Source organism: Miscanthus floridulus, chromosome 2 (assembly GCF_019320115.1).
Source record: "Miscanthus floridulus cultivar M001 chromosome 2, ASM1932011v1, whole genome shotgun sequence".
Classification (NCBI taxonomy): Eukaryota; Viridiplantae; Streptophyta; class Magnoliopsida; order Poales; family Poaceae; genus Miscanthus; species Miscanthus floridulus.
This window is the reverse complement of record NC_089581.1, coordinates 157,413,790-157,439,624: the sequence shown is the minus strand read 5'-3', so window position 1 is coordinate 157,439,624 and position 25,835 is coordinate 157,413,790. Positions and strand designations below refer to the sequence as shown.

General features: G+C 45.9%; 3 protein-coding genes and 1 pseudogene across 3 annotated transcripts; 3 read left to right on the top strand and 1 right to left on the bottom strand.

Annotated features, from left to right (window-relative positions):
• The first annotated feature begins 14,550 nt into the window (after positions 1-14,550).
• Positions 14,551-15,591, top strand: LOC136537322 (uncharacterized). The gene has a single exon (XM_066529332.1). It carries the CDS (start codon positions 14,566-14,568, stop codon positions 15,589-15,591), a length of 1,026 nt encoding a protein of 341 aa, XP_066385429.1. The 5' UTR covers positions 14,551-14,565.
• Positions 15,592-18,916: 3,325 nt separating this feature from the next.
• Positions 18,917-20,427, top strand: LOC136540267 (proline-rich protein 4-like). Its single transcript, XM_066532268.1, has 2 exons — positions 18,917-19,143; positions 19,626-20,427. Exons 1-2 carry the CDS (start codon positions 18,975-18,977, stop codon positions 20,228-20,230), a joined length of 774 nt encoding a protein of 257 aa, XP_066388365.1. The 5' UTR covers positions 18,917-18,974; the 3' UTR covers positions 20,231-20,427.
• An 871-nt stretch (positions 20,428-21,298) lies between these two features.
• LOC136540266 (proline-rich protein 4-like) lies at positions 21,299-22,554 on the top strand. Its single transcript, XM_066532267.1, has 2 exons — positions 21,299-21,540; positions 21,637-22,554. The coding sequence occupies exons 1-2, from the start codon at positions 21,375-21,377 to the stop codon at positions 22,236-22,238; spliced, it is 768 nt and encodes a 255-aa protein (XP_066388364.1). The 5' UTR covers positions 21,299-21,374; the 3' UTR covers positions 22,239-22,554.
• Positions 22,555-23,316: 762 nt separating this feature from the next.
• LOC136540265 (probable 4-hydroxy-tetrahydrodipicolinate reductase 2, chloroplastic) lies at positions 23,317-25,390 on the bottom strand (annotated as a pseudogene).
• Between the last annotated feature and the right edge of the window lie 445 nt (positions 25,391-25,835).

The following is a 25,835-nucleotide window of genomic DNA, read 5'->3' as shown; positions in this document are numbered from 1 at the left end:
TACCCTGATGCAACCCACTCTACCACGTCACCCTGCTTTGCGCATTCGCTCGCTTATATATGCTTACTTGCCTGCTTGCTTGCATATTACACCACTACACTTATTATTTCCACTTCGCATTATATCGGGGATATGATGCTGGTGGTGAACTCCTTGGGAATGGTTTGGCTATGGGTGCCGGACTAGGTGGTGTGAGAGCGTACTGCGTGTGTGCCTTGGGTGCGTGGAGAGTGAGGGTTGTGTCGACCGAGCTAGAATAATGACGAGCCTGGGGCGAGTCTTGCCATGTGGTGCTACCTGGGCACTTGGATGTGGAATACCTATGGCGGGTAAATGGTAATTGGAGGTGTCCTTGGGTGTGAACCTCGGAGAGGTGGAGCCTGGGGTAGAGGTGCTGTGGTGGCACGTAAAATGGAAACCCTGATGAAGACGTTCTGGCTTAGTCAATCCCTAAGGACTTACTAGTACTCAGATTCATCGGGAATCTCTTACATCCCACTCGCCCTATATGGTGCGGGACGGTCGGACTACTTGGTAGAACAATGCCACTACTGCTAGGCGAACGTGTGCAAGGAGGTACGAGGTGCGCGGTTTCCCCCACACCCTTCTGAGACTTTAGGAGGCCTTATGGACATGGCTCTTGACATCCGGAGGGCCCCGGCTCTGTCTACGACTCACAGTATCAACCATCCCAGACTAGACTTGGGATGTTCCAGGGCTGAGAGGTAGGGTGGCATCGTTCTAGGCTAGCAAGCGGCCGGAATCTACCTAGATAGGGCACCATCGAGGATGGCTATCTTGTGGGTATGTAAAACCTCTGCAGAGTGTTTGGTTGATCGATCGATACATATGCTGATTTGTCGGCTATGGACCTTTCCTGGGTTTCGCTTAAACTAGATAGGAGATGAGTCCTTCTTTTCTCCCTCCAGGGTTGTGGTATTTTCTGGCCGTGAGCTAGGGGCTGCGGGCCGTTGAGACATGGCCGAGAGGGAGTCGGCCTGTCGACTTGAGTGTGTGAGATGAGATGTGGTGATGGTGGTGTGGTTATGGTTGGGAGGGGATGGTGGATGGATATGGATGGATGTGGATGTGTGTGGCTGAGAATGTGTTAAAAACTGGATATTATTATTATATTACTAATGTTACTTACTTCTCGTGCGCTAAGGATGCAAACCACAGCCAAATGTTAGGATCGCCAGATCCTCTTGTTTTATCTTTTCCACAAAAGCTCATCGGTGCTGACCATGGCCTGCACACTTCTGGCGGTGTGCAGATTTTCCTGCTTCTCAGAGATGCTGACTTTAGAAGGATTAGGAGGTCTCGTGCCTACGCTCAAGTTTGGTTCGAAGATGGAATCTACGCTGCACTACGCCAACTCTGATGATGACCCGTGAAGGAGGAGCCTTCACTCGATAGTCTTCCGCTAGATTAACTATGTAATAGGTGTGTTCCCCAGTGATGTAATATCTTGTAATCTTGTAATCTTACGATGTATGATTGTGATATCGACTGATATATGATAATATGATGGAATCAACTATTGGTTTCATCATATTATAATTCATTCTGTGGATTTTACCTTCGTGGAAAATTGAGGATGTTTCAGACTGCATATAATGGTAAAGTTTAGTTTAACTCAATTACATATCTGGTGTTAATACCAAGTCAAAAATTATAGCTTTCAACGAGTGAAAATGGTCTGAATCTATATCTTCATGGGAAAGTAAAAGGTTTCAACTGAACACATTGACACGTACGTGGATACTTTGTGATTGCACCTCACGAACGTGATCTCCTGGCCCGGAGTCATAGCTAACGGCTACAACAATGCCGTGGACACGGGAAGCTGTTAGCATCTTGCTTTCATAGTAGTAGTGTTATAATGGGCCTCCGATGATGATGAACAGATAAAAGACAAGGAACTTCTGAGCCTAGGGAATGATTTTCATCGTCGTCTCGGTTGACAGGGCATCGTCTGTTCTGGACTGGGCGGCTAACAGGCTCTAAACCCTAGGCGGGACGCGAGTTAGAGGAAGAGATTTAGTGATGTTAATGTTCCACGTCAATAATATATTGTTGATTTCAGTTGTACTAGTTTGTAATAATTATTGTGTAATAATGTCCACTGGTGATGTTATCTAGCTGTTGTCTGGGTCTCAGATGCCATGTTTGTCTTGCTTATTTGTTTGGTACTGATGGTGTAATCTGAAGTCTCTTGTTCTATTATCTTGTCTGAACTCTAAACTTCTTTGTATTTCCGTTATCATCTAATGGAAATGGGGCATATGCCCTTGGTTCCAAAAAAATGTCCTGTGGTGATGCTATATGATGTTCAATGAGAGGACTGCTTACGTATCTTTTGTTCTCAGGAGTTCTTCCTGCTCACCAGTCCACTTGAATTCAAATTTTAGTTTTGGTATTCTACATCTTTTTGCATACATGACATTTGGAACTCTTCGAGCAGGATTCTTACCCACCATTTTCTTTGAAGGCCTTTCTGAGCAAGTAAAAGTGCAAATGGTCAATTCTTCAGAAAGGGTACCACCTCTCCAGGCCATTAGGCACAATACCCTTAGGCCTACTTTGACAGCCCGCTTACTCGGGCTTTTCTTTTCCTTGGTTTTCATTTTTTACCCTGTTCCATTATAATGATTACTGAACTATAGAGTATTAGTATCCCACCCTAATCTTGTTGTCTCAGTCAAGCTTCTCTATGCAGTTTTGCCTATAGTTAAATGCATTCACTCCTGACTCAAAGTTACTTGAATAGATGTTCCTGAGCCCTGACCTGAGGTTTTCATTGAAAAACTGTGAATCACGACCTGTGTTTTCCATAGAAAAGCTGTGAATCAGTAGAGCTGTTGCTGCTTACTTGAATTAGTATGCATGGTTTATATGGAGACGTGGATATATCATAATCCATGGTTCAAAGTTTTTTGGGAACAAAAGGACCATTGTCCGAGGAAAAGTTATTTTTTGTCCAATAGTTTTTAGCAAGTAAGCAGCCGGCCTAATTCTGGTGCATGTACATTTATGACTTATTAGGTTGTTTGTCTTCCCAGTAGCAGCCGATTCCTATTCGATTGAGTTATAGGTTGCTTGGCCAAATTATAAGACTTAGTTTGCTTTTGCAAACCTGCAAACACACATGTATAGGCAGTTTGGCCAAATTATGTCATATATGCATCTACATGTTTGGTGTGTGTAGTCTTAACATTTGAACAAAGTATAAATTCTTGTATATCGAGATGCACTGAATATATGTCTCACATATCATCTAGCACAAGAAGTTCAGACAAGTGCTTGCTAAATCTCTCCAACTAATAAGGTCATAGCTGGCTAAACTTTTTAGTACAAGTGATCCATGGAGAGAATACAAAACTTCAAAATGACAACTTTTAACAAGTATAAATTGTAGTGTCTATCAGAATTCTGGATGTGATGAGAACTATACTGTTTATACCAATATAGGTCTCCAAAATATTTTGTTAAAAAACTCAGAGGTTCAAGTTCCAATGCAAGAGAAGTACACTATAATGTGATGCTACTTTTTGTGTTGATTCTAGCCTATAGCCATAGGTAACAGAAGCACTTCACTGGTCTGCAGTCTATTTCAGTGCTTCATGTCATTTTAGTAGACACACACAGTTTGAGCCAATGCACAATCCATTTGAGATAGCGCTCGTCTGAAATCCTGCTGTCTATTTTAGTATGTGAGATAATTTGCTGCTCTCCCTCTCTAGAATTTTACTGCAGCAGAGTTTGAACCATTTAGGTCAGCTCTTGCCTCTGTAGAGGTATTTTGCTGCAGCAGAGTTCAGTTTAGATCAGTTTTAATGCTTAATTAATAAGTATACTACATTTGCTAATAGCTCACTCTAGAATGGCTATAATCAGGTTTTGCTAATAGCTCTCTCTAGAACAGAATGATATATGTGCACTATGTCTCAGCCTTCTTTATCTTGTGATAGAGAGGTGAGTGAGCCACTTGTTTTGACCATTTTATTTGTAGAAAGATAAGGGAGATGTGCATGCAACTCATCAGTTCATGTATGAAATGTGTATCAAGCATGACACTTCATACTGTTCTGTTGCATATTCTTGTAACTCACCACCATTTCTTTTGTGTTACTTGTAGAGGACTTGGCACAACACATGATCAGAGAAAAGTGAAGTGGCCTTCATCATTAGCATCTGAGAAATGTTCAAGATCATAGCTAGATTTTGCTCCTCCTGTTTGTCAATTTTTATATACATACACCTACTATTTGTCCATTTTTTATGCTACTGGCGTCTATGTAATATATTGGTGTGTGAGCTAGAGGACTATAATTTAAATATTGGTGCAGATTTTAGCTTTCAGTTTATATTTGCTAAGGCAGGTCACTTGTTTTAGCTTTCAGTTTATATTTCAGAGTACGATGTCAGTTTGAGTGTTTATTTGGAGTTTCAGAATATTGTTTACAGCTTACAATGAGGAAGCTCATAATCAATATAGTCATGACATGCAAGTTTGTACGTACATCCTGGGTACCTTGGCCTTGCTTCCAAACGGCGACAGGGAAGTGGACAGGGCAGGAGTAACGCCTCCCGGGGATACGACCGGCCAATTAAATTCCGGGGGGTTTGCTACCTAGGGCGAGTGCTTCAGGTCCGACTGGGTCGGCACCATGCGTTTCAAGTCCGACGGATTAACGCAGCAGAGCGGACGGGCAGGACTCAGGGCTGGGCTTGGACGGGCTGGGCCTAGGCGGGACCCAGTTACAAAATAATATAAATAATTAATTTCTTTAATTTAGCTTCTTTGGGATTTGTGCCATTTTTTAGAAGAGGGAGTACCGAAGCAGTTCCCATATTTGTATTGTAAATCTTATCTTTTCTTCTTTTCTTCCCTATGTCCTTCCACCTCCGAATTGACCAATTGGATAAGCACATATATTTATATGCGATTGGATCCATTTTGCCAAGTTCTGGAAGATTATTGGGAGTTGAGATAAAGAGTTGTTGGAGAGAGCTCTTTTTCTCTTAGTAAAGAAATCAAGATTGGGAGTGGATTTGGAAACCCTTGAGATGCTCTTAGGTCGATTTAGTGGCCATATATAGTATAGTACTAGCACTAGTAGAGAAACGAGCTGTACTCCCGGTTGGAAAACCCCTTTAGTCCTGTTTTTTCAACCGGGAGCACGAATTCGGGACTAAAGGGCCCCTCCTTTAGTCCCGATTGATAATACCAACCGGGGCTAAAGAGGCCTCCCGGCCTAGCCACGTGGGCCGGCCCTTTAGTCCCGGTTGGTATTACCAACCGGGACTAAAGATTTTTTTTCTTTTATTTTGTGTTTCTATTTTCAATTGTTGATTAGTTAATTTTATCTCAAACGATGCAGAAGTACTTGCCGTGAACTGCCGCGAACAAGCAAGTATTCGATGAATAACTGCTGCCACAGCTCAAGTATGCTCGTGATATCAACCAAGAGTAAGTTATGCATGATCATACAAAGCTAGGAAGCGATTGTCGAGATATATTAAAAAGTGAATCATCTATCACTTGTTCTGCGAGGAAAAAAAACACAAACACACCAATCCACAAGAGTACAAGACAGAAAATAAAGGGAGCTCAGAATACGACAGTCTTCTTCACTTCATATGGTAGGACACGGAGCTCGCAGTATGACTTGATAGCCTCTGCTAGGCACTGCTTCTCAAGGTTCTCAGACTTGACAGCAAAACTCTGTAACGTGTCTTGGTGAGAAACTCGTTCAACCTGCAGCACAGGAAAAAAACAAGAGAGAAAAACTAAATCTCCAACCGCCAACCGGAAATAGGCAAGATTAAAAGCGTCATGTTTTAGTATAACTTCACATCGTTTGGTATTACCAGCCGGAACGACGTTGTCTGAGGCGCGGCCGGTCGGGGGGGGGGGGGGGGGGGGGGGGGAGGCGACGGCGTCGGTGTCGGCGACGGAGGCGGCGAATGGGGTCGGCGACGAAGGTTCTTGGCAGCCGGACGGGGCTAGGCGACACGCGCACGTGAGGAAGACGAAGCGGAGGAGGCTGGCGAGGTGTTTCGGGAGGAGGAGGCGGACCACCGAAGAGCACCAGCGCGGCGTCGAAGAGGCGCATGGAGCCGCCCCCGGGCGACGGTGACGAGGGCGGCGGCGGCAGTGGCGATGGGCGACGAAGACGAAGAGTGAGGAGGAAAAAGAAACGACCGTCTTATATAGGGGAGGGACCTTTAGTCCCGGCTCCTGTAAACGTCCGGGACTAAAAGACCTTTAGTCCCGTCTGGTAATACCAGCCGGGTAATACCTTTAGTCCTGGCGGGTATTACGAGTCGGGACTAAAAGAGCGGAGGCGTCTGAGCGTGTCGGTGGATGTCAGTTCTTAATTCGATTCTACTTTCCTGTCCTCTGTTGTCTCTGGGATGGCATTGATTAGTGGAAACTAGAGAGAAACAAATGTTGAGTGCTGCGTGAGGCTTAAGACACACGTTCTGAATCAGGTGCGGACAGTTTCTAGTGCGAAGTGGCCGAGTAGAGCAACAGATTAAAGAAGATTGTTGTGACTATTAAATGGTAACTATTTGCTGACCATGTGGCCTCAAGAAAACAGCCGGGACTATTACCTTTAGTCCCGGCTCGTTATATCAGCCGGGACTAAAGATTACCTTTAGTCCTGGCTGGTATTACGAGCCGGGACTAAAGGTGTATTTTAGCGGGCCACAAAAAATGCAGCCCACCTTTAGTCTCCGTTGAAGACAAAAACCAGGACTAAAGGTCGATTTCCAGTCTCGGACGGAGCCTCCAACCGGGAGTAGACTTTTACTCCCGGTTGGAGGGACCAACCGAGAGTAAAAGTTAACCTTTAGTCTCGGTTGGTAGCTCCAATCGGAACTAAAGGTCCCCTGCAGCAAAAGCCTGACGCAGTAGCCGTTGGGCAGGGACCTTTAGTCCCGGTTGGAGCTACCAACCGGGACTAAAGGTTTCTCTAGTTCCGGGCGCGAAAAATACCGGAACTAAAGCCAAATTTCGAAGCGGATCAAAGGTCGTTTCTCTACTAGTGTACATTCATGTCCGTGTGTTGCATGGGGTTATAATTTTTTTGCCCATGATATTATCAGTTATATCAAGTACATCTAGATTGTTGCTTCGAGGTCAGAGTTCAGACATGCATATTGCTCGATGCCCTTAGCTGATTCTGTCTATCACTATCGGCCTATCAGGCAGGCATGTTGACATGCTGTGTGTCAACTGTGCTTCCAACTCAGACTTAAATTTGGTCTCTGTCCGTGTCTATTTATTAAAACGACAATAGAAAGGAATAGATAGTTAATTCGCTCATACTGAATTACTGATGCTGCATGTAATATGAACAATGTCAGAACATGTACAGCACGCCTTTCCTCTCTTTTCGTTGAAGACCAAATCGCAGCATATTGCAACTGTTAACGGTAATGCTATATGTCTAGCGTCCGACGCGCTTCTTCATCTCCGGACGTGGCTCGCGCTCCTCCACTCGCTCCCCTCGCCTTATCATCATCCGCCTGCCTCACGTCGCTCAGCCCGCTCCATACGGAGACGCTCGCCGCCGCTCCCTCTCGAGCCGCTCGCGGCGCCGCCCCGCCCGAGCCATGTGTCCCCCGCCCGTCGCCCCTTCCTCCCTCCGCGCCCCCATGCCACCGGAGAGGAGGGCGACGACGGCGGCTTCCGGTGAGCTGCCCCTCTCTCCCTCCCCCCTTCCCTCCTTTCCTCCGCGACCCCATGCCACCGGAGAGAGAGAGCGACGGCGGCGGCTTTCGGCGAGCCGCCCCTCTCTCCCTCCCCCTCCCTCCTTCCCTCCTCGACCTCCATGTCCCAGGAGAGGAGGGTGATGGCAGTGGCTTCCGCGCGAGCCGCCCCTCCCTCCCTCCCTCCCTCCCTCCCTCCGTGACCTCCATGCCACCAGAGAAGAGGGCGACGACAGCAGCTTCCAGCGAGGTAGGCGGGTCCTTCACTGGATCTGAGCCCTCCTCCTCCACCTCCTCCTCTATCTGAGCCCTCCTCCTCCTCCTCTAGATCTAAGGGATGTGGCAGGGGCTAGGGTTCCGGCGAGCTCTCGGGGTCAAATCTCGCCATGTTGCAATGGTTTTTTTGGATGTTGCAACATATGATTTCGAATGTTGCAATGGGATTTTTTTTGTTGTTGCAACAAATGTTTTTACGATGTTGCAGTAATACCGCTTGAGATGTTGCAGTATGTTTCAGTTGCTTCAATCTCATGTTGCGGTAGTTGTTCCATGTTGTTGTAAGTATTTTTATTTCGAGCGTTGTTTCATATGCTTCACACCAGTGTTGCAATAATATGTTTTAAATATTTCAGCTCCTTCAGCCTATTGTTGCAGCAGTTAGTTCGGTGTGGTTGCAATAATATGTTCATGGTGTTTCAGCTGCTTCATCCTAATGTTTCAGCTGTTCCTTGTTGTTGCAATAATATGTTCATGGTGTTTCAACTGTTTCATCCCAATGTTGCAGCTGTTGATCCTTGTTTTTGCAATATATATGTTTCATGGTGTTTCAGCTGCTTCAGTCTAACGTTGCAGTAGTTGTTTCCGTGTTGTTGCACGTGTTTTATTCTAGCTTTCTATGTTGTTCGGTCGGGGAGGGGTGAGCCGGGATGGACGGGGGCGCGTGGTTCGCCGGAGCCTAGCGTTTGGGGGTGTTGTGGCCATGGGGCGCTGGGCATGCAGCATGCTTGTCGTGGGCGTGGGGCGGACGCGACGGGCTGCGGGGCGATCTGAGGGCGTGCGGACTCGCAAACACAGAGGCTAGCGGGGCTCTTCGTAGGCATCGCAGGTCGCGCGGTTCGTCAATGTTAGTGGGGCTCTTCGTTCGACAAAGACGCAGTAGCGACAGTTCACGCGGGCGCGCGATCTCGAGGCGGTGGCGGTGATCCATGCTGCTGCCCCGGTATCGTACCATCGCCAGCGGGGGGCGTGCTGGTAGCGTTCGGTGCCGAACTGGAGAAGGGGCACGCGCTGGGGGAGTGCGGACTAGGAAACGGACGAGGGGGGTCGAGCTCTGAGGGGCGTCCGGACGCTAGCGCCCAGATCGAACGTCCGAGCGCTAGCAGTTGGCAACTGTTAAACGTTTGCAAAGTATTTGGAGGGTACATTACAGTCTTGCAAGATAAGTAGCCATGTGCATGGTGTACTAACAGAAGCCATACATGTGCCTGGGGCTCGATCAGATCAGCATGAGGCTCCTGTCAAAGTAGAAGTCCCGTAGCCTGGAGCCTACTGCTGGTGGTGCTGGCGAAGCGCAACAGCCCGGAGAGCCCCCATTTGGAGCAGAAGACGATGGCAGGGCAGTCCGCGGCAGCGGCGGCGTGCTTTTGTGATCGCAGTCCTCGTATCTGACTCGGTAGTGGACCAGTTTTGTACTCGTTTTTTGGGCACCCGTAGTAGTCGGAGTTTTGCGCCAGGGAGCCGAGGAAGGTTGGGCCTGCAGTTGCCGGTGGAAATACGGATACGCGCACCATGTTTCCACCGATCCAGATACAGATACGGCTGGGCCTGCAGTTTCCATCGATACGGATACGTACGGCGATATACTCGGAGGCACGCGCACCATTTTTTTTTTGACAAAAGCTCTACGTGTTTTTTAGGTAGTATATATATAAGTACTTATTTATTTATATAACAGATTGGCTTGCTGCACAAGCTCAGCATGATACGCCGTGTAAACTCGCTTTTATGGGAGTTATTACTATATTTCGGGTGCCTTAATTTTTAGATGCTTTCAGACAATAATTTTACACAACCAACTAGTATAATTAAAAAATAAATCACCAAAAAGAATTCATAATTTCTTTCTATAGTCAAACAATGACAAAATTACCTATGCCTGAAAAAAAACATGCATCTAAAATATAGAGGAAGTGCGCTTTTATTCCTACTATATCTTGTGTATTAAAAGATAGTCTCTTCTGCGTATTTGAGGGAAGAAAGGATTTGACACATAAGATTTTCTACTAGGTCCTGGGCTCATGACCGAGCCGCAACCATTATACTGTCGTCTCAAAGAACCGGAAAGGGTTTCAATATTCCTCCACCAAAAACCAACAAAAGTATCAATGTTACATGGACCTGGCGAAAACAAAGTTGCTCGATGGTTTTTGTTTATCGGCCCAGCCCAGTACTGCTGACGGTTCTTATTTTCTTCCATCAATCAGAAATAAAAAAATGCACAGGCTGGTTGAAAGTACTGTTCGTTGATTTGTTGTAAGAAAAAAAACACAGTTCCTTTGCTGAAATTATATGGCTCATAAAACAAGCGAACAGGGCCTGTGGCTTTTCGACATGATAAACCGAACTCGAACTATCGTTGGATTAGTTAAGTTGAAGCATAAACAATTTCAAGTGAAGTTGACCAGCCTGATATAGTCCGCGTTGCATCAAGAGGAAATACTGAAATACTCAGCCTACCCTGATCAATCGTTTCTGTAGCTTATAAACCGACTGATACTATTTTGTTGTAAGAGAAAAATATTATATCATGGCTGATACGATCAAGCGAACAGACTGATCTTGTGTTGAAATGGACCCCTTTGTCAGTTTGGATTCAGAAGTGTCAGTTATGCCCTTCCTAAGTGCGCTCCATTCTCAATCAATTTCAATCAATATGGCCCCGTTCGCTTCGCTGAAAAAACGAGTCAAAATATTGTTCTAGCTGATTTGTTGTGAGAGAAAAATACTGTTCCAACTAAAAAAACAAACTAAAAAGTACGGATTATAAGAGAAGCAAACAGGGCCATATATGACTAATAATCCTCAGCTATGGCTGATGGTCTGATGCACGTTACAACGCAAGCTAGTCAACCCCAAGCATAACAAATCTCCTAGCGAAGTCCTGTGCTCGTTTTCTTTCCTAATCTCCCACTGAAACATTGGAGCCAGTATCGTCAACCACTCAACGTTGGCTGATTGCTTGCTCATGGAGAGCGCTGAGCGCGACGGCTCGCAGCCACTGGCCGGCGGCTGCTCTCGGCGTCAACGTCTGCCCTGCCTCCATGCTTGGTGATCCTTGAGTTCTCCAAGAATTGTCTACGAACTTTTTTTTCAGCTTGCGCTGCAGTGAATCAAGCACGAAGCAGATCAATGGATTCAGCGGGATACTCACCTTGCTACTGCCCGCTGGCTTAGAGCCAATAGTTCCTAAAAATACAATTATAAATTAGTGAGTTTTCAAGTCACTAAAAAAGTAGAGAACATAGCTTTCTCCAACTATTTTTAACATCTCACTTCTAAAAACTAGAAGATAATTTTACATCAGGAATCCCAAACTACATTTGAATCATCCTCAGCTATTTTATACTTTCTTTCTCTTTTGTACATTTACATTGAAGACCATGTCGTTTCTTCTTTTCTTCCCCACGTCTTTCCACTTCCAAATTAGTCGATTGGATGCGCCCGTATATTTATGTGTGAATGGATCGATGTTCTAAGTGCTGAAAAATTGAGAGTTAAGATAAGGAGTTATTGGAGAGAGTTTTCTTTTTCAATGTTACCACCAGGGCTGAAAGAAAAGCTCATAGCTCGGTAGCTCACTTGACTCGGCTCGACAATGGCTCAGCGCAGCGCGACTCGTTTATATTTTTTAACGAGCTAAGCCAGCATTTGAGCTCATATAATTAACGACTCGCGAACCTAACGAGCCAAAGATGTTGGTCTTCAACTTATATTAGTTTTGTATTACTTTTTGTCTTGCACTTTACAGTTGGTTGGTGACTGCCTAGACCCTACAAAATGAGATTTGTATGACTCTATTACTTTACTTTTAATGGATGTATGGATAATTAGTAATGGATTATGGATACATTATGCATTATGTATGGTATGGAGTATGGAATATAGATATATGGTGTAATATTATATTATATTGTTATATTATACTTGTATATATGTTAGCACATATTAAATTTTTGTTAATTTAATGCTTATGAATGTGTTACTTCTATATTATTAATATTCTAAAGCTATAAATAAATGCATATATTATATTTTTTATGTCTTTTTAGACCTGGCTCGCGAGCTAAACGAGCAAGCTTACAAACGTGGTGAGCTGGCCTTGTGGCTTGCTAAGATAATCACCCTGTTCGCTTATGCTGAAATTGGACTTATGCTGATGCTTATGCTGATTTATTGTGAGAGTGAAACACTTTTTGTTGGCTGAAAAATAGTTCAAGCGAACAGGGTGAATGAGCTGAGCCAAGCTAGCTTGTTATTTTAACAAGCAAGAACGAGCTGAGCCGCGCTGACCCGTTAATCCAGCCCTACTTACCTCCAAATCAAGATTGGGAGTGGGTTTTGAAAACACTCGGAGATGCTCTTATGTTCTTTCAGTGGTATATCGTATGTTATACCTCACGTACTGCACATGCTCAGCATGGCGCCGTGTAAACTCGCTTTATGGGAGTTATTAGTCTATTTCAGCAGCCCTAATTTTTAGATGATTTTAGACAACAATTATACAACCAACAAGTATAATTAGCTAATGCTTAGACGCGGGCGTCCAGACGGATGCCCCGTCCCAAGATGCGCACGCTCCGCTTCTTTGTGTGCTGTCGCCTCTACCTCCACCCGAGGTTTACCTCGTCGTTGTCGCCACCCCGCCGCCCCACCATACCCACTGCACCACCGCTGCCATCCTCACCCGCCCTCTACGTTGTTGTCGTTGCCTCCGTGCCCACACCCACCCTCTGCGCCACTGTTGTCGTGCCCACCCGCCCTCTACGTCGTCACTGCCGCCTGTGCCGCCCCCACCCCGCCCTCTGTGTGCAAGGAGATGTTGCGCTGAAAGCGCATGTTGCAAAAGTATGTTTATAGTGTTTCAGAGGTATGTTGCAAGTGTTTTATATCGATGTTGCAAAAGTAGATCGGGATGTTTCATATGTTGCAATGGCTATACACGCATGTTTCAAGTCTATGTTCTAAATGTTTCATCTGTTTTAGACGTATATTGCAAGTGTTTCATTCGGATGTTGTAAAAGTAGATATGGATGTTGCATGTATTTCAGGCGGATAGGTGACCCACGGGTTCCCCTCGTGCACACGGTGAAATGAGAAGGTGCGGGTGGTCAGCGCAGGAAGTAGGGATGGGGTCCACGCGTAGGGGGGGGGGGGCGAAAAAAACGGACGACACACGTGCGACGTGGTCATTTGCGCGAGCAGCGTTCGGACGGACGCCTATGTCCGGACGTCCTGGCGCTAGCCTCTCCGTATATTTAGTGTGATTGGATCGATGTTCTCACGCGCTGAAAAATTGAGAGTTGAGATAAGGAGTTATTGGAGAGAGTTTTTTTTAATCTTACCACCAAATTAAGATTGGGAGTGGGTTCTGGAAACCGTTGGAGAGACGCTCTTAAGGTTGTTTTAGTGGTATATCGCATACTATACCTCACTGCACATGCTCAGCATGGCGCGCCGTGTAAACTCGCTTTTACGGGAGTTATTGCTCTATTCTTAATTTTTAGATAATTTTAAACAACAATTATACAACCAACTAGTATAATTAAAAAAATAACTCACAAGAGATAATTCACAATTTCTTTCTGTAGTCAACAAAATCAGGCATGTGAAATATAGAGGAAGTGCGCTTTTATTCCCATGTTGGTGTTAATAGTCTCTTCTGCTTTTTTTTTTTTTTTGGAAAGGTAGGATTTGGCACAAGATTTTCTAGGTCCTGTGCTCATCGCCCAGCCACGACCATTATACTTTCTTTAAATGGCCGAAACTGTCATCGCAAAGAACCGGAAGGGTTTCAATATTCCTCCAGCCCATCACGGTTGGCGACTATACTAAACCAAAGACCTAAATGTTACATGGGCTTGGCAGAAACAAAGTTGCTCGATGGTTTTTGTTTATCAGCCCTGCCCAGTACTGCTCACGGTTCTCGTTTCTTCCCTCGAACAGAAATAAAAAATTGCGCAGGCTGTTCAGACTTTAACGTGCGCTTTTCGACATGATAAATCGAATTCGAACTATTGGTGGATTAGTTAAGTTGAAGCATAAACAATTTCAAGTGAAGTTGACCATCCCGATATAGTCCGCGTTGCATCAAGAGGAAATACCGAAAAACAATAGTGTTATTTATATTATAGAATCTACATAAAACCTGATCCTGTGTTGAAATTGAAATGGACCTCTTCGTCAATTTGGATTCAGATCTGTCAGTCATGCCCTTCCTAAGTGCGCTCCATTCTCAATCGATTCCAATCAATATGACTAACAATCCTCAGCTATCGGCTGATGCAGGTCACAAATGCAAGCCAGTCAACCCCAAGCATAACAAATCTCCTAGCGAAGTTCTGTGCTCGTTTTCTTTCCTAATCTCCCACTGAAACATTGGAGCCGGTATCGTCAACCACTCAACGTTGCCTTTACACCATCATCACCCTCTACCACTCCATCTGCATCTCTAACTATAAAAGACACGCCAGGTCGCCAGTCCATGCACAGGCATAAACACACAAGCCCCCCCCCTTCCACCTGCAGAGAGCAGCGCACGAGTGGCGAAAACCCAACCCAGCAGCCATGCAGCTCAGCGTTCCGCCGCACATTGTCGTCGTGTGTCTCGCGTTAGCCTTTCTGCTCCCGTCCCACGCCGCGGCGACGGCGACGGCCCCGGCCGGCACGGTACAGCGTGAGACCAAGCAGCAGATCCTGGCGAGCATCCCGCCGCACTGGGACGAGAACCCCGTGCTGTTCCTCACGTCGCCGTCGGGGAAGTACGCGGCGTACTTCATGCGCACCCAGACCACGCCGGGCGCCGGGGGCCTCGGCGCCGACTTCTGCTACGTCGAGGTGCTCGACACGACAGAGCCGGGCGCCGAGGGCCGGAGCGTGTGGGAGTCGGAGTGCATGGCGGTGAGCACCGTGAACACGTGCGCGCTCGTGTTCTCGTGGAACGGGCTGGAGGTGTTCGACGGGAGCACCTCGGTGTGGCACACCCACGACGCGCAGTCCGACGACCACAACTTCCTGCAGACGCTGCAGCTGGTGGACCAGGGCGACATGCGCATCCTCGACAAGGGCGGCGAGCTGGCGTGGAAGGCCAGCGACGAGCCGCGCGCCGCGCAGCACTGCGGGATGCCCGGCTCGCCCGGCCTGGCCTCCGCTCTGCCCCCGTTCGCCGAGCCGATCGGGCACGGGAGCAGCGACCTGCCGTTTGGACAGGGAGGCGGTTATGGCAACGGCGTCGGAGCCGGAGCCGGAGCCGGAGTTGGAGCTGGCGGCGTGGCGCAACCCGAGGCACCGCTTGCGGCGCCATTGCCGCAGCCCGAGTTGCCACTGGCGCCGCTGCCTCAGGAAGCGGATCAGTTCGGTGGCGCCGCTGCCGCCGCGGGGCAGGGACAGGCCGTGCAGGATGTGGGGCAGACGTTCGGATTCGGCAACCAGCCACTGGTGGACAACAGCCCGTACGACAGTGGGGCAACGAAGCATGGATGCAGCCTCGTTGGGACCTCAGTTGCTTTGGGGCTCACCGTTGCCGTCTCCATGATGGGTCTGGGCCTCCTGAATTCGAGACATGCGCGCGTGCAAATGGTTGCGGTGTACTAAACTCTTGTTATCTCCGGCACAAGTAGCCGGTAGATGTATTGTGTTTGGGTGGTTCTTGTTTGGTGATGTCATTGGGGTATTGTCGTTGTAGTATAATCTTGAGACTGCAAATTGTTTGTTAAAATTCTCAGCTAAAAAACAAAGAGTTATCTATGTCACACTAGTGTTCCATTATCTAAAAAGTGTTTGGAGGAATGAAAACATTCGGTTTTTGAACCACATATTTTTATCTGGCGGTCTTCATGTACCTTCAGCCTCAGGAAGTTTTATTAATGAGCTTTTCCACTGCCTGTCCCTCCCCCATTTACAGCAAAAAGCCAGACCCTTTTTTTATCAAAAAGGCAAAAGGTTTTATCACAAATTTATTACTCCATTTCTATTTTAAGTACTCTCTCCATCATAAATTTTAAGACGTTGTGCTTTTTCTAAATATATTGCTTTTACCACGTATCTAGACATAGTGTATATCAGAGTGTATGACAAAAGTTATACATCTAAAAAGATCAAAACGTCTTATAGTTTAGATAGAGGGAGTAGTTTTTTTTGTCCTAACTCAAATTTATCCAAATTTGACAGAATCTATATAAAAATATGTTAAAATCTACAATCTCAAATAAATGCACTCAAACTAACTTTGTTGGGTTGAGAGGGTGGAAAATGGGGCGCTGCTGGGCTGCAGTCAAAGCCTCAAAGGGGAAGGGAGGGAGGCACACTGGGCCAGTAACGACTGAGGTCGAGGGAAGGCCTACAGGCTAAGCTTGCCTTAATAAGAAAGGAAAAAGGAAATGGGCTAAAGTTTTGGCCCATATTGAGGATAGAGATCGAGAAAGATTTGTTTTTCTATCTCTATATACAAAATTCAAACTTAGTTGAATTTCATTTTAACTCGATCCAAATTTCATATGTAATTCACCTTAGTTATATTGGTGCCTAGGGAGCATGGGAGATTTACAGTGTGTTTGAATTGCGGAAGGACCACGGCTGGAACCAACTCATCCGGCATGGACCCATTCCTAGCAGGTTCGGATAATTACCTTTGCACGTTTGGTTTGGTCACGGACCATGTCGTCCGATGGTTTCTGGAGGGATGGGGTAGCGACGCATTTATACAGGGAAAGGAATACGTCGATGACAAATGGATCCATCCTGTGACTTGAACCAAACGCCAGCGCCAGGCTCGGATGTAGGTTCGGATCATTCCGCAGTAGGTCGTCCGGCAAACCAAACACATTGTTAAGGAATTATTTTGAAGTCTAGAATTTAAAACTTGATTGAGTTTTATTGACACATGGTCCAAGAACCCTAGGAAATTCACCACAAATATATTGATGACCGAAATCTTGGTCAAAAGGATCTAAAGGTTATGTTTAGCACCTTTTTTACTGGTACAATTGTCACACTCCAAATTTTTTTATTTTGGGTTATAAATAGCTTTCACTAAAAAGGAAATGATATTTTTCTATTTTTCAAGCCTTAGTTAATTTATTATCTTTTTAGAGAGTGAAAAATATGATTATCTAAGTTTTTATAATATAATGTATTTTTTCTTGTATTGATGCCTTTGCGCTGATATTTATTATAGAAAATGAATTTAGAAAATTTGATTAAGGGCAAATATGTTTTCCTTCTATTTAAAAACAATATCAAATTATGTTTTATAAAGGTCTCAAAAATAAATAAAACATTGCCTATTGATATGAGGCATTGGTGTCGTTTGCAATTTTCTAAGTGTACTTATTATCAATTATTTATCTTCACTAGCAAACGTACACAACAACGGGAGCTAATATATCTTGAAATTGGATTTTGTACCATCGTTAAACGTGAATTGTTCTAACAAACGGGAGACAAAAGACGCCAGGTATTTTGAAAAGTAAAAACAGATGGCTGGAAGAATCCATTCATTATTTAGTATTAGGTATAGATATCATTTTGCTGGCCGTAGTTACTTTGTCAACTTTCAAGGGCAACTTAGGAGAGCTAGTAAGAAGCTGAAGTTTTTTTTTTTTAAAAAAAAAGATTATTCATGACCTTCGTGCAGAGAGGATGCAAACGGATTGGATATAGACGAATATCGTTGATATTATATTTGTTTGTATATTTCTATTCGGATTCCAATACGTATAGTACCAACTATGTTGGATACGATTTTAATATTCGCATACGGCTGTATTGGATGTTGAATACCCATACTAAAAAAACGGATGGATCTACTCATCTAAACGGATTTAGACTCAGATACGGTTAGAAAATATGCATATCATTTGCACCGCGGGAGTGCCATGTGGCTGTTCGAGGTGAGGTGAAGAAATACGGTCTGCACGGACCCGGCCCATTGTATTTGTGCTTTTTGGGCCAAACATATACTCCCAGTCCCCGTTGTATAATTTTGTTCTCAGTCCTTACAAAGGGAGGACTGCAACAAAATTGTTCGGTTTCTCACATGGACGCCAAAGGACGCTACAAGCATTCACCCGGCCATTCATAGCAATCACCAATTCATAGCTATTGGCCGTGCAGCGTGAGGCTACGATCCAAGATGTTAAAACGGCCATGACGTGCCTAGCATGTTCACTGCTACTTGCCCACCAATACGACTCTGTCGCCAGTCACCACGCTTCCCAATTAACCGGAGCGACGTACGCACCGCGTGCCGGCCTGCGGGTACTTTTTACGTGCTCCATCGGTCATGGCACGCACATGGTTGGTGCAACCCACCCTCTCCGGCTCTCCCGGCCGCCCGGCCCCTCCCGTCACGCACAAACCATGCATGCGCCGTGCGAGGTTTATGAGCCACCCTGACAGATGAAGCACGCACACCACATCGGTGAGGAGCTGTACCGTTGGCCACTTCAAATTTCAAACGCCGGCCGCAGAAAGCACCTGCGTGCATGGAAGCCCGAGGACTATGGCCATGTTCGCTTGAATTTATCAGCCTGACTTATCAGTCATGGTACAATGTTTTTCTCTCACAATAAATCAGCGATACGTACTTTTCGAAATGAATTTGAATCTTTTCGCCGGCCGGCACAAATTCTTTGTACAGTAGTAACAGCAATGAAAAGTTCGGCCAGTAATGAATTTGAATCTTCACGGACTGGAATGATCAAAACAGTATTGAGACTCCACCGGAAACCTCCATCGCATCGCTCACACATTTTATTCCTCATCACGAGCTGGTCTCATGGACGCCGGCCAGTACCTGTCCCTCCCAGACTTGAATGGCCCAGCCGGCCGGCCACAGTGTCACTACCTGCCGTTCCGCCCCTTGGCCCCTATATAAACGCATGCACTCGAGCACCGTCTCACCATCCAAACACCGCCTTCTCTTCCTCATCAAATTTAGACGAAGAAGCAGCAGCCAGCTGCAGGCCGGCTCCAGCATGGGGACTCTGCTTCCTCAGCAAGCCGCGGTTCTTCTGGCTGCGCTCTTGACCGTGAGCTTCGGCGCGACGGCTTGGAAGAAGGCAGAGGCGGCAGCGCCGCCGCCGATCGTGGTTGGCAGCATCAAGTGCTTGGACTGCTCCCCCAACGATGCCAATGCCTTCAAAGGTACATGCAAATCGCCTGCCTGCACACTTGCACTACTGGTTTAGCTCTGTTGCGGACATGAAAATTTGGCCCGACTAGAGCGCTACTGCCTTTCTAAGTAACAAACTTTATGTGGTACTAGCTGGTAACGAAATAAAAGCTGTCAAGAGTTTTGAGACAAATTTCTGGAACAACACTGTGTCCCCAAAACCAATTCAAAATATTAGACAGACACACACTATTTGTTGCGAATCACATACAATATTTCCGAATGACATGCCTACTCTTTTTTTTCTCAAATGACACACTTTCGCTTTTCATTCACATTTCGAACGGTTTTTCGTATCAAACAACGTACGAGTAATACACAGACACATGATCATGGATTGGGCCACATCCACATGCCTGCCAGAATCAGGCCTGACTACGCTCGGCACAACTTTTGCGGCCCATGCATATGGCCGCGAACACTAAAAAACTTTTGTTCCCTCTGTGCTCTGCAGACCTGCAGGTAGCAATCAAGTGCAAATCCGGCGCTGACGAGACGTACGAGACGAAGGCGCTTGGCCCCCTCGACGACACCGGCGTCTTCCGTATCCCACTCGCCGCCGAACTACTGCGCGACGACGGGAGCATGGACCGTGACTGCTTCGCGCAGCTCCACAACTCGATCGGCACGCCGTGCGTCGGTCAGGCGCCGCCCAGGATCGCGCCCACCACCAGCCAATTAGACGGCGGCGACAGCAGCAGCACGACCTACTTCGCGGCCGCGACCGACGACACGGTGTTCGCCCCCGTCGCGTGCGCCTGCGGCAAAAAGAAGAAGCACTACATGTTCGGCCCACCGCCGCCGCCGCCGAGGCCGAGGCCGACGCCAACCCCGAATCCCCCGACGACGCCGACGTACGGCCCCCCGACGCCGACACCCACGCCCGTGGCGGAGCCCAGGCCTCCGGCGCCCGAGGAGCCCGAGCCGTTCTTTAAGAAGAAGCCCAAGATGAAGTTCTTGCACAAGAAGAAGCCGTGCCCGCCGCTCGTCGACGACGACGACACGATCCGGCCTGCTGCGACCCGGCAGGAGAAGAAGCTCCCCAAGAAATTGAACTAGGGTGGCGCGTGCGAGTGGGCATGCAGGAGAAGGATAGCAGCAAAGCGAGAAGATGTTGGAGTGTCTGTGATGTTCGTTTCGTTTCGTTGATGTTGTTGTTGTGTTGTCAGTGATTGTTTTGTTCAGTTCGTGCCCCGTGTGTGTCGCGGTGGCATTGGTGTTTCTGTCCGTTACTTGATTTGAGAAATAAAGGTAGTGATTTCTAAAGCAAAATTTCTTCCTTTTGAGCATCAGTGATGTCGGATTCTTGGACCCTGCTTCACTACTTCGCTATCGGCTTTCAGGGAAAATAGAGATTGCTGTTGAGTACTGCCGTGCCGAGTTAATTCGGGCCTTCGGCTACTGAACGAGGTCCAACTCTGAAATTTACTTTTCATCAGATCGTACGATCGTGCAGGGGTCGGTATAAAATGGGCACGATCTCCACCACCCGTCACGCGGTCCTGCCTGCCTGCCGAGAATTGTCGAGTGCCACCTGGTTCGATGGCGCGCGCGGCAGCTGGGGTCTCGCCGTCTCGGCTCGATCGGGAGCAACATGGTGTGGTGCCGTGGTGTTTGTTATCCAGATGTAAGTTGGAACTGCCAGGTTAGGTGCTAGGTGGCGTTGGAATTGAACAGAGGCCAAGAATTTCCACAGCAGAGAATAGTGGCAGCAGGCAGTAGCACAACGTAACCTAACGGCAGAGTTCACTGTCTCTCCATGGAATATGATTGTCACTAGTGTAGTACGTATAAAATCTCACCGAGTTCTGTGTAAAAATGGTGATCGGTCCCTCACTCTCTGGCTTTCAAGAATTTCGCACATCGATCAACTTTTGAGCAAGGCCATACAACGGTGGACAGTGTGCCAATGACCAGACCACATGCAGGTGCGCTACGGTGCGTGGAGGAGTAGACTTGAAGGAAACGCTGTTCACATTGCAAGGGGCCATATTAACTATAGATCTACAAAGGCGGCGCCCAATTTATCTGGCTGCTGGCCAAGGTTGCTTTCGGCCCTTCACTAGTTTCACTTGACTTCACGTGATCGAGCTGCGTCGTCAGACCTCGGCACCCATTTATAAACGCCTGCGTTCCACTCCTTGCTCCCCACCCATCCACGTCTTCTCCTTCCTCAACAACTCCGAACAAGTGGTAGAGCTAGATGGAGATCCAAGCACGACTGCTACTGGTGGCCGTTTTCGGCATTGTGATAGCGATAGGTTTCGCCAATGCCGTGCAAGGAGAGACAGCAACGCCGGTTGTTGTTGGCTTGGCCAAGTGCTCCGATTGCGCCAGGAGGAACATGAACGCTGAGGCAGCTTTCAAAGGTAGTTTAAACAAGCCCAAACCTGTCAGTGTCGTGATATAGTAGTAGACAGTTTGGCTGGCTAGTCAGTGATTTGTCTGTCGTTTACTTTCCCCAGGTCTTCAGGTGGCCGTGAAGTGCAGGAACAGCAAGGGCGAGTACAAGAGCACGGCCGTGGGACAGGTGGGCAAGTCCGGCGCCTTCAGCGTCCCGCTGGCGGCTGACGTCGTTGGCGAGGACGGGGAGCTCAAGTCCGAATGCTTCGCGCAGCTCCACAGCGCGTCGAGTGCGCCGTGCCCCGGGCAGGAGCCGTCCAAGATCGTCGCGGCGCCACCCGGTGGCCACGACGGCACCGAGAAGACGTTCGTTGCGCTCGGCGGCAAGGTCTACCGCTCGTCGCCCGAGTGCGCTTCGGCTTTCCTTTGCCACCCTTTCTTCCACAGCGTTATGCACCATCACCATCACGTAGGAATCCACACGCCTGTGGTTATCCCTCACCTGCCTGATCACGATCACGGCCACGGCCATTCCATTCCGCCTGTCACCAATGAGCCGCCGGCGGTAGGCGTTCCTGAGCACAAACCGGCGCCGGTGCCCGTGCCGGAGCACGAGCCTCCGTCGACGGCCACCGCGCCGTCGACGCCGCCGGTGTATTCGCCGCCGAAGCCAACCCCCATCTACCACCCGCCGGCGCAGCGCGACGCTGTCACTGGCCCGTAGCTCTTCAAGAAGCTGCTCCCGTTCTTCAAGAAGTTGTTGCCTTTCTTTCCTCCTGCTGCGATGGAGACTCAGCACTAGAATGTTTGGTCAGTGTTTTCTTGGTTTTTGCAGGTTATGCAGTTTCCTCAGAATAAGGCTGTGACATTGATAAGTTCAGCATGAAGGTTGGGTCAGTTTAAGAGTGTGTGTTATATTCTATCTATTGGGGATAGTTGAACCTTGCGCAACTTCCTGTGAACTGTTTTTATTTAGTAGAGCTCTGCAAGAAGTTGGGAATATTAAATTATGACTGCAATCAACAGAAGCATGTTATTTTTCCTATTGAACCTCGCATATTAATTCAACCCAATTACCCGAAAGTCTAAAATGGGTAAAGGTGGGCAATGTACAACACTTAAATATCTTAGCGACAAAAAATGATCCGATTTTAGAGTTGATCTCAAATGATCAAATGGAGTTCACTATTGCATAGCACTCATCAAGACGATCAGATTACATGTGGAACATCTAATTTAGACTCTGCCCTGAACAACTGCTGCAAAAGTCTGTCATTATAGAAACATGTTGTTCCATGCTATCTATGTACTGAACTAGAGAATGATATGAACGTGTAAACTTCAAAGTGGTGCGCGGTACTTCATGAAACCAAACTCTCATGGAGATTTTATCCAGAGGAGAGTGTAAGGGCAGTCTCAATGCGAGTTTGTCAATGAAAATTTTATGAGTTTTATGGCATTAAATAAGCTGACATGACATGAATTGATGAACAAAAAGATGATAAATATGACAATTCATGAATTTGCTCCGTTACTATAACACTACGTTGATTGCCAAACTTCAACTTATACACCTTTTATGTATGTTTCCTCTAGAACAGTAAGTTGATCCCTCTTTGACCTTAAAACAAACTTATATACCTTTTATGTATGTTCTCTTTTTCATATGTTTTTTGTTTTGATAGAAACTTGAAGAACTTAGTGCATAGTCTTTTAATTTAATTCGCACACAACTCTATTAATATCTAACCCATAGACTAACAAAAAACAATACTGTGCTGCAATTATTTATGAACAGCTAATCAGTAGACTTTGTCGCATGTATCCTTCTCTCAGGACATCATCCATATTATATATTCTCTTAGAGTCCTTTGATTGTACCTACATTAAAGAATACTAGTAAGAATGTAAGATACCAGCAGTTCGTAAGAATGCAAGATACCAGCAGTATCTGAAACGCAGCACCACTTATAAAAAAAAACCGAAGTAACACATCCGCCAACCTTCCTATGCAGAAATATTGCCGCATCAATAGTTCCTTCAGCGTAGATTGAACGACCACAAACATTGTGCTGGAACTCAAATGAAACACTAAAAGAACACAATTAAATCAACAAAGATGAAAAAATAGCATGCTTCAAATTGCTCTGACGTATTAGCAAGACTATAAAAATATCCATGACTGAGTCTAATTACTTTATTGGCAGTATCATCAATTTCCAGGAGAATGGTTATTACCTGTCATCAGGAGAAGTGAGATGATACAGATGGAATGCATGCCCTTGAATGTGTTCTTCAGGGACACCCACCATCTCAAGCTGCTGTTCAGGATCTCTAATCTTAACCATCTGTCAGCACAGGACGTAAGAAGCATAATATAGTAAGATTTCTGTTTCCTTTTGAGGATAAAAACATGTAACACAATATAGTAATAGAAAGCGGGGGGGGGGGGGGGGGGGGGGGGGGGGGGGTGGGGGGGGGGGAGTAAACACAGCTCCGACAAAAAAAAAACATGGACCGCATATTGTAAAAATATGGAACAATTTTTTCCATGGAAATCCACAATTGTTCAATCAGTTATGTACGTAGGATATATTGTTAGAGGCATCCTACTTAAATTCCACCTTCTGATTGTAAGGAACCACCCTTTTTTAGTCAAATTCTACAGTGCTTTTCTTAGAATTCTTCAAACCATTTAGCCTCATATCAACAAAATACTTGGTTATTATCTATAATTGCTATTTCCTTCGATCACAAATACAAGTCCATCTAGGTTTGTCCAAAGTCAAACTTTTCTAACTTCGTCTATAAAGGTATATTATCATTGAAAAAGTGAAAAGAACATATATTATGAAAGTATTTTCAAGGTGAAACTAGTAATGCCAATCTTGTTTTGTCAATTTATACAAAAAAATAGATTTGATGGTGAAAGTTCAAAAAGTTTAACTTAGGACAAACCTAGATGCTTATATTTACAATCCAAGGAAGTATTTCGGTATCTGCAATTTGAAAATGATATGTCAAGAGTTCATGAGAACAACAAAAGAAATTTACAAGGAAGAGATCTTGATCCATGAAAATATTGTGGTAGGTTCAACTGCATTAATGTGTTTTCCAGAGCACAAACAGCTTTTCTCTCATAACCGGAATAATTGAAGTAAAGTTTTCAAGCACAAAAGATAAAGCATACCCGGTTCATGTCATATGACACCTAGTTTCTCAAAACAAGCAATCACATCTTTAGCTGTACCAGATGTGTCCAGCTTGCCAGCTTGATGGGATTCTAAAACCAGGAAAAAGGAATCCTGACACTCAGAATTACAGGTATTGGCAGATGGTATGACCACATACCAAAATTTAGCATTTTAAGTCTCAGGCCAGACAATTGATTGAAGAACCTACAAAGAAGCTTAAATCACTGAGCATCCTTCCACAAGACATGTGTCAAGATTGAGAGATGATATATTGCTGGTCCATTAGAAGTTTAAATCCTTAAACACAATGAACCATCACTCTGAACTTTTAATTCATATGGAAACACTCAAGTTAGAATTGTACCTCTTCATGATAGCCTGAAAAGGCCCCTGGAAACTGCTCGGCCATGATTTTCATTGCAGCAACAAATGCAACCACCTGATTGAAGAATGAAAGAAAACTATACAGGTTATCCATGTTTTCAACATTTGAAGTATAATAATGAAAACTAACAGTTTTAAACTTATTGAGATAGATAGTTCTTTTTTAGCATACCTGTTTACCCATCTGTGGAGATATTAGTGCATAACTTTTTGAATCTTGCACTGACTTGTAGAGCAAATGCTTGTTCCCACCAGTTGTGCCCATCACAAATGGCAAGCCAAGCTTGCAATAGAGCTCAGCATTAGCTGCATAATGCAAGAGTCTCATTTTTTGTTTCAAATGAGAAGAATAGTGCAGGATTGAGTAGAGTGTTCAAAACAATAAAAAAAGGAGACACATTGAAGGTAGAAAAAACGATAAAAAAAATATGCAATTTACTTTCAGAAGTAAAAGCAAGAGTTCAAGGCTTTCAGCAATAATGAACTAAATTTGCATCGGCCCAGTAGGAGGGCGGCATGGATGTTTGGAAGAGCAGGGTGCGGGTGACATTGTTGGAGGTGCGAAGCATGCGTTCGGCTTTGCCATTTTGCTGCGAGGTGTAGGGGCATGACATGCAAAGAGAAACACCTTTGGCAAGAAAGAAAGCACGAGACGCAGAGTTGTCAAACTCACGACCGTTGTCACATTGCACGGATTTGATAGTACAACCAAACTGAGTGTGCACAGAGGCGAAGAAATTTGA

Bases quoted from the DNA above. Each gene is read 5' to 3' on its own strand.
- LOC136537322 (XM_066529332.1), top strand. From the start codon at position 14,566: ATGCAGCTCAGCGTTCCGCCGCACATTGTCGTCGTGTGTCTCGCGTTA.
- LOC136540267 (XM_066532268.1), top strand. From the start codon at position 18,975: ATGGGGACTCTGCTTCCTCAGCAAGCCGCGGTTCTTCTGGCTGCGCTC. The intron at 19,144-19,625 runs GTACATGCAAAT...TGTGCTCTGCAG, and splicing joins CGATGCCAATGCCTTCAAAG to ACCTGCAGGTAGCAATCAAG.
- LOC136540266 (XM_066532267.1), top strand. From the start codon at position 21,375: ATGGAGATCCAAGCACGACTGCTACTGGTGGCCGTTTTCGGCATTGTG. The intron at 21,541-21,636 runs GTAGTTTAAACA...TACTTTCCCCAG, and splicing joins CGCTGAGGCAGCTTTCAAAG to GTCTTCAGGTGGCCGTGAAG.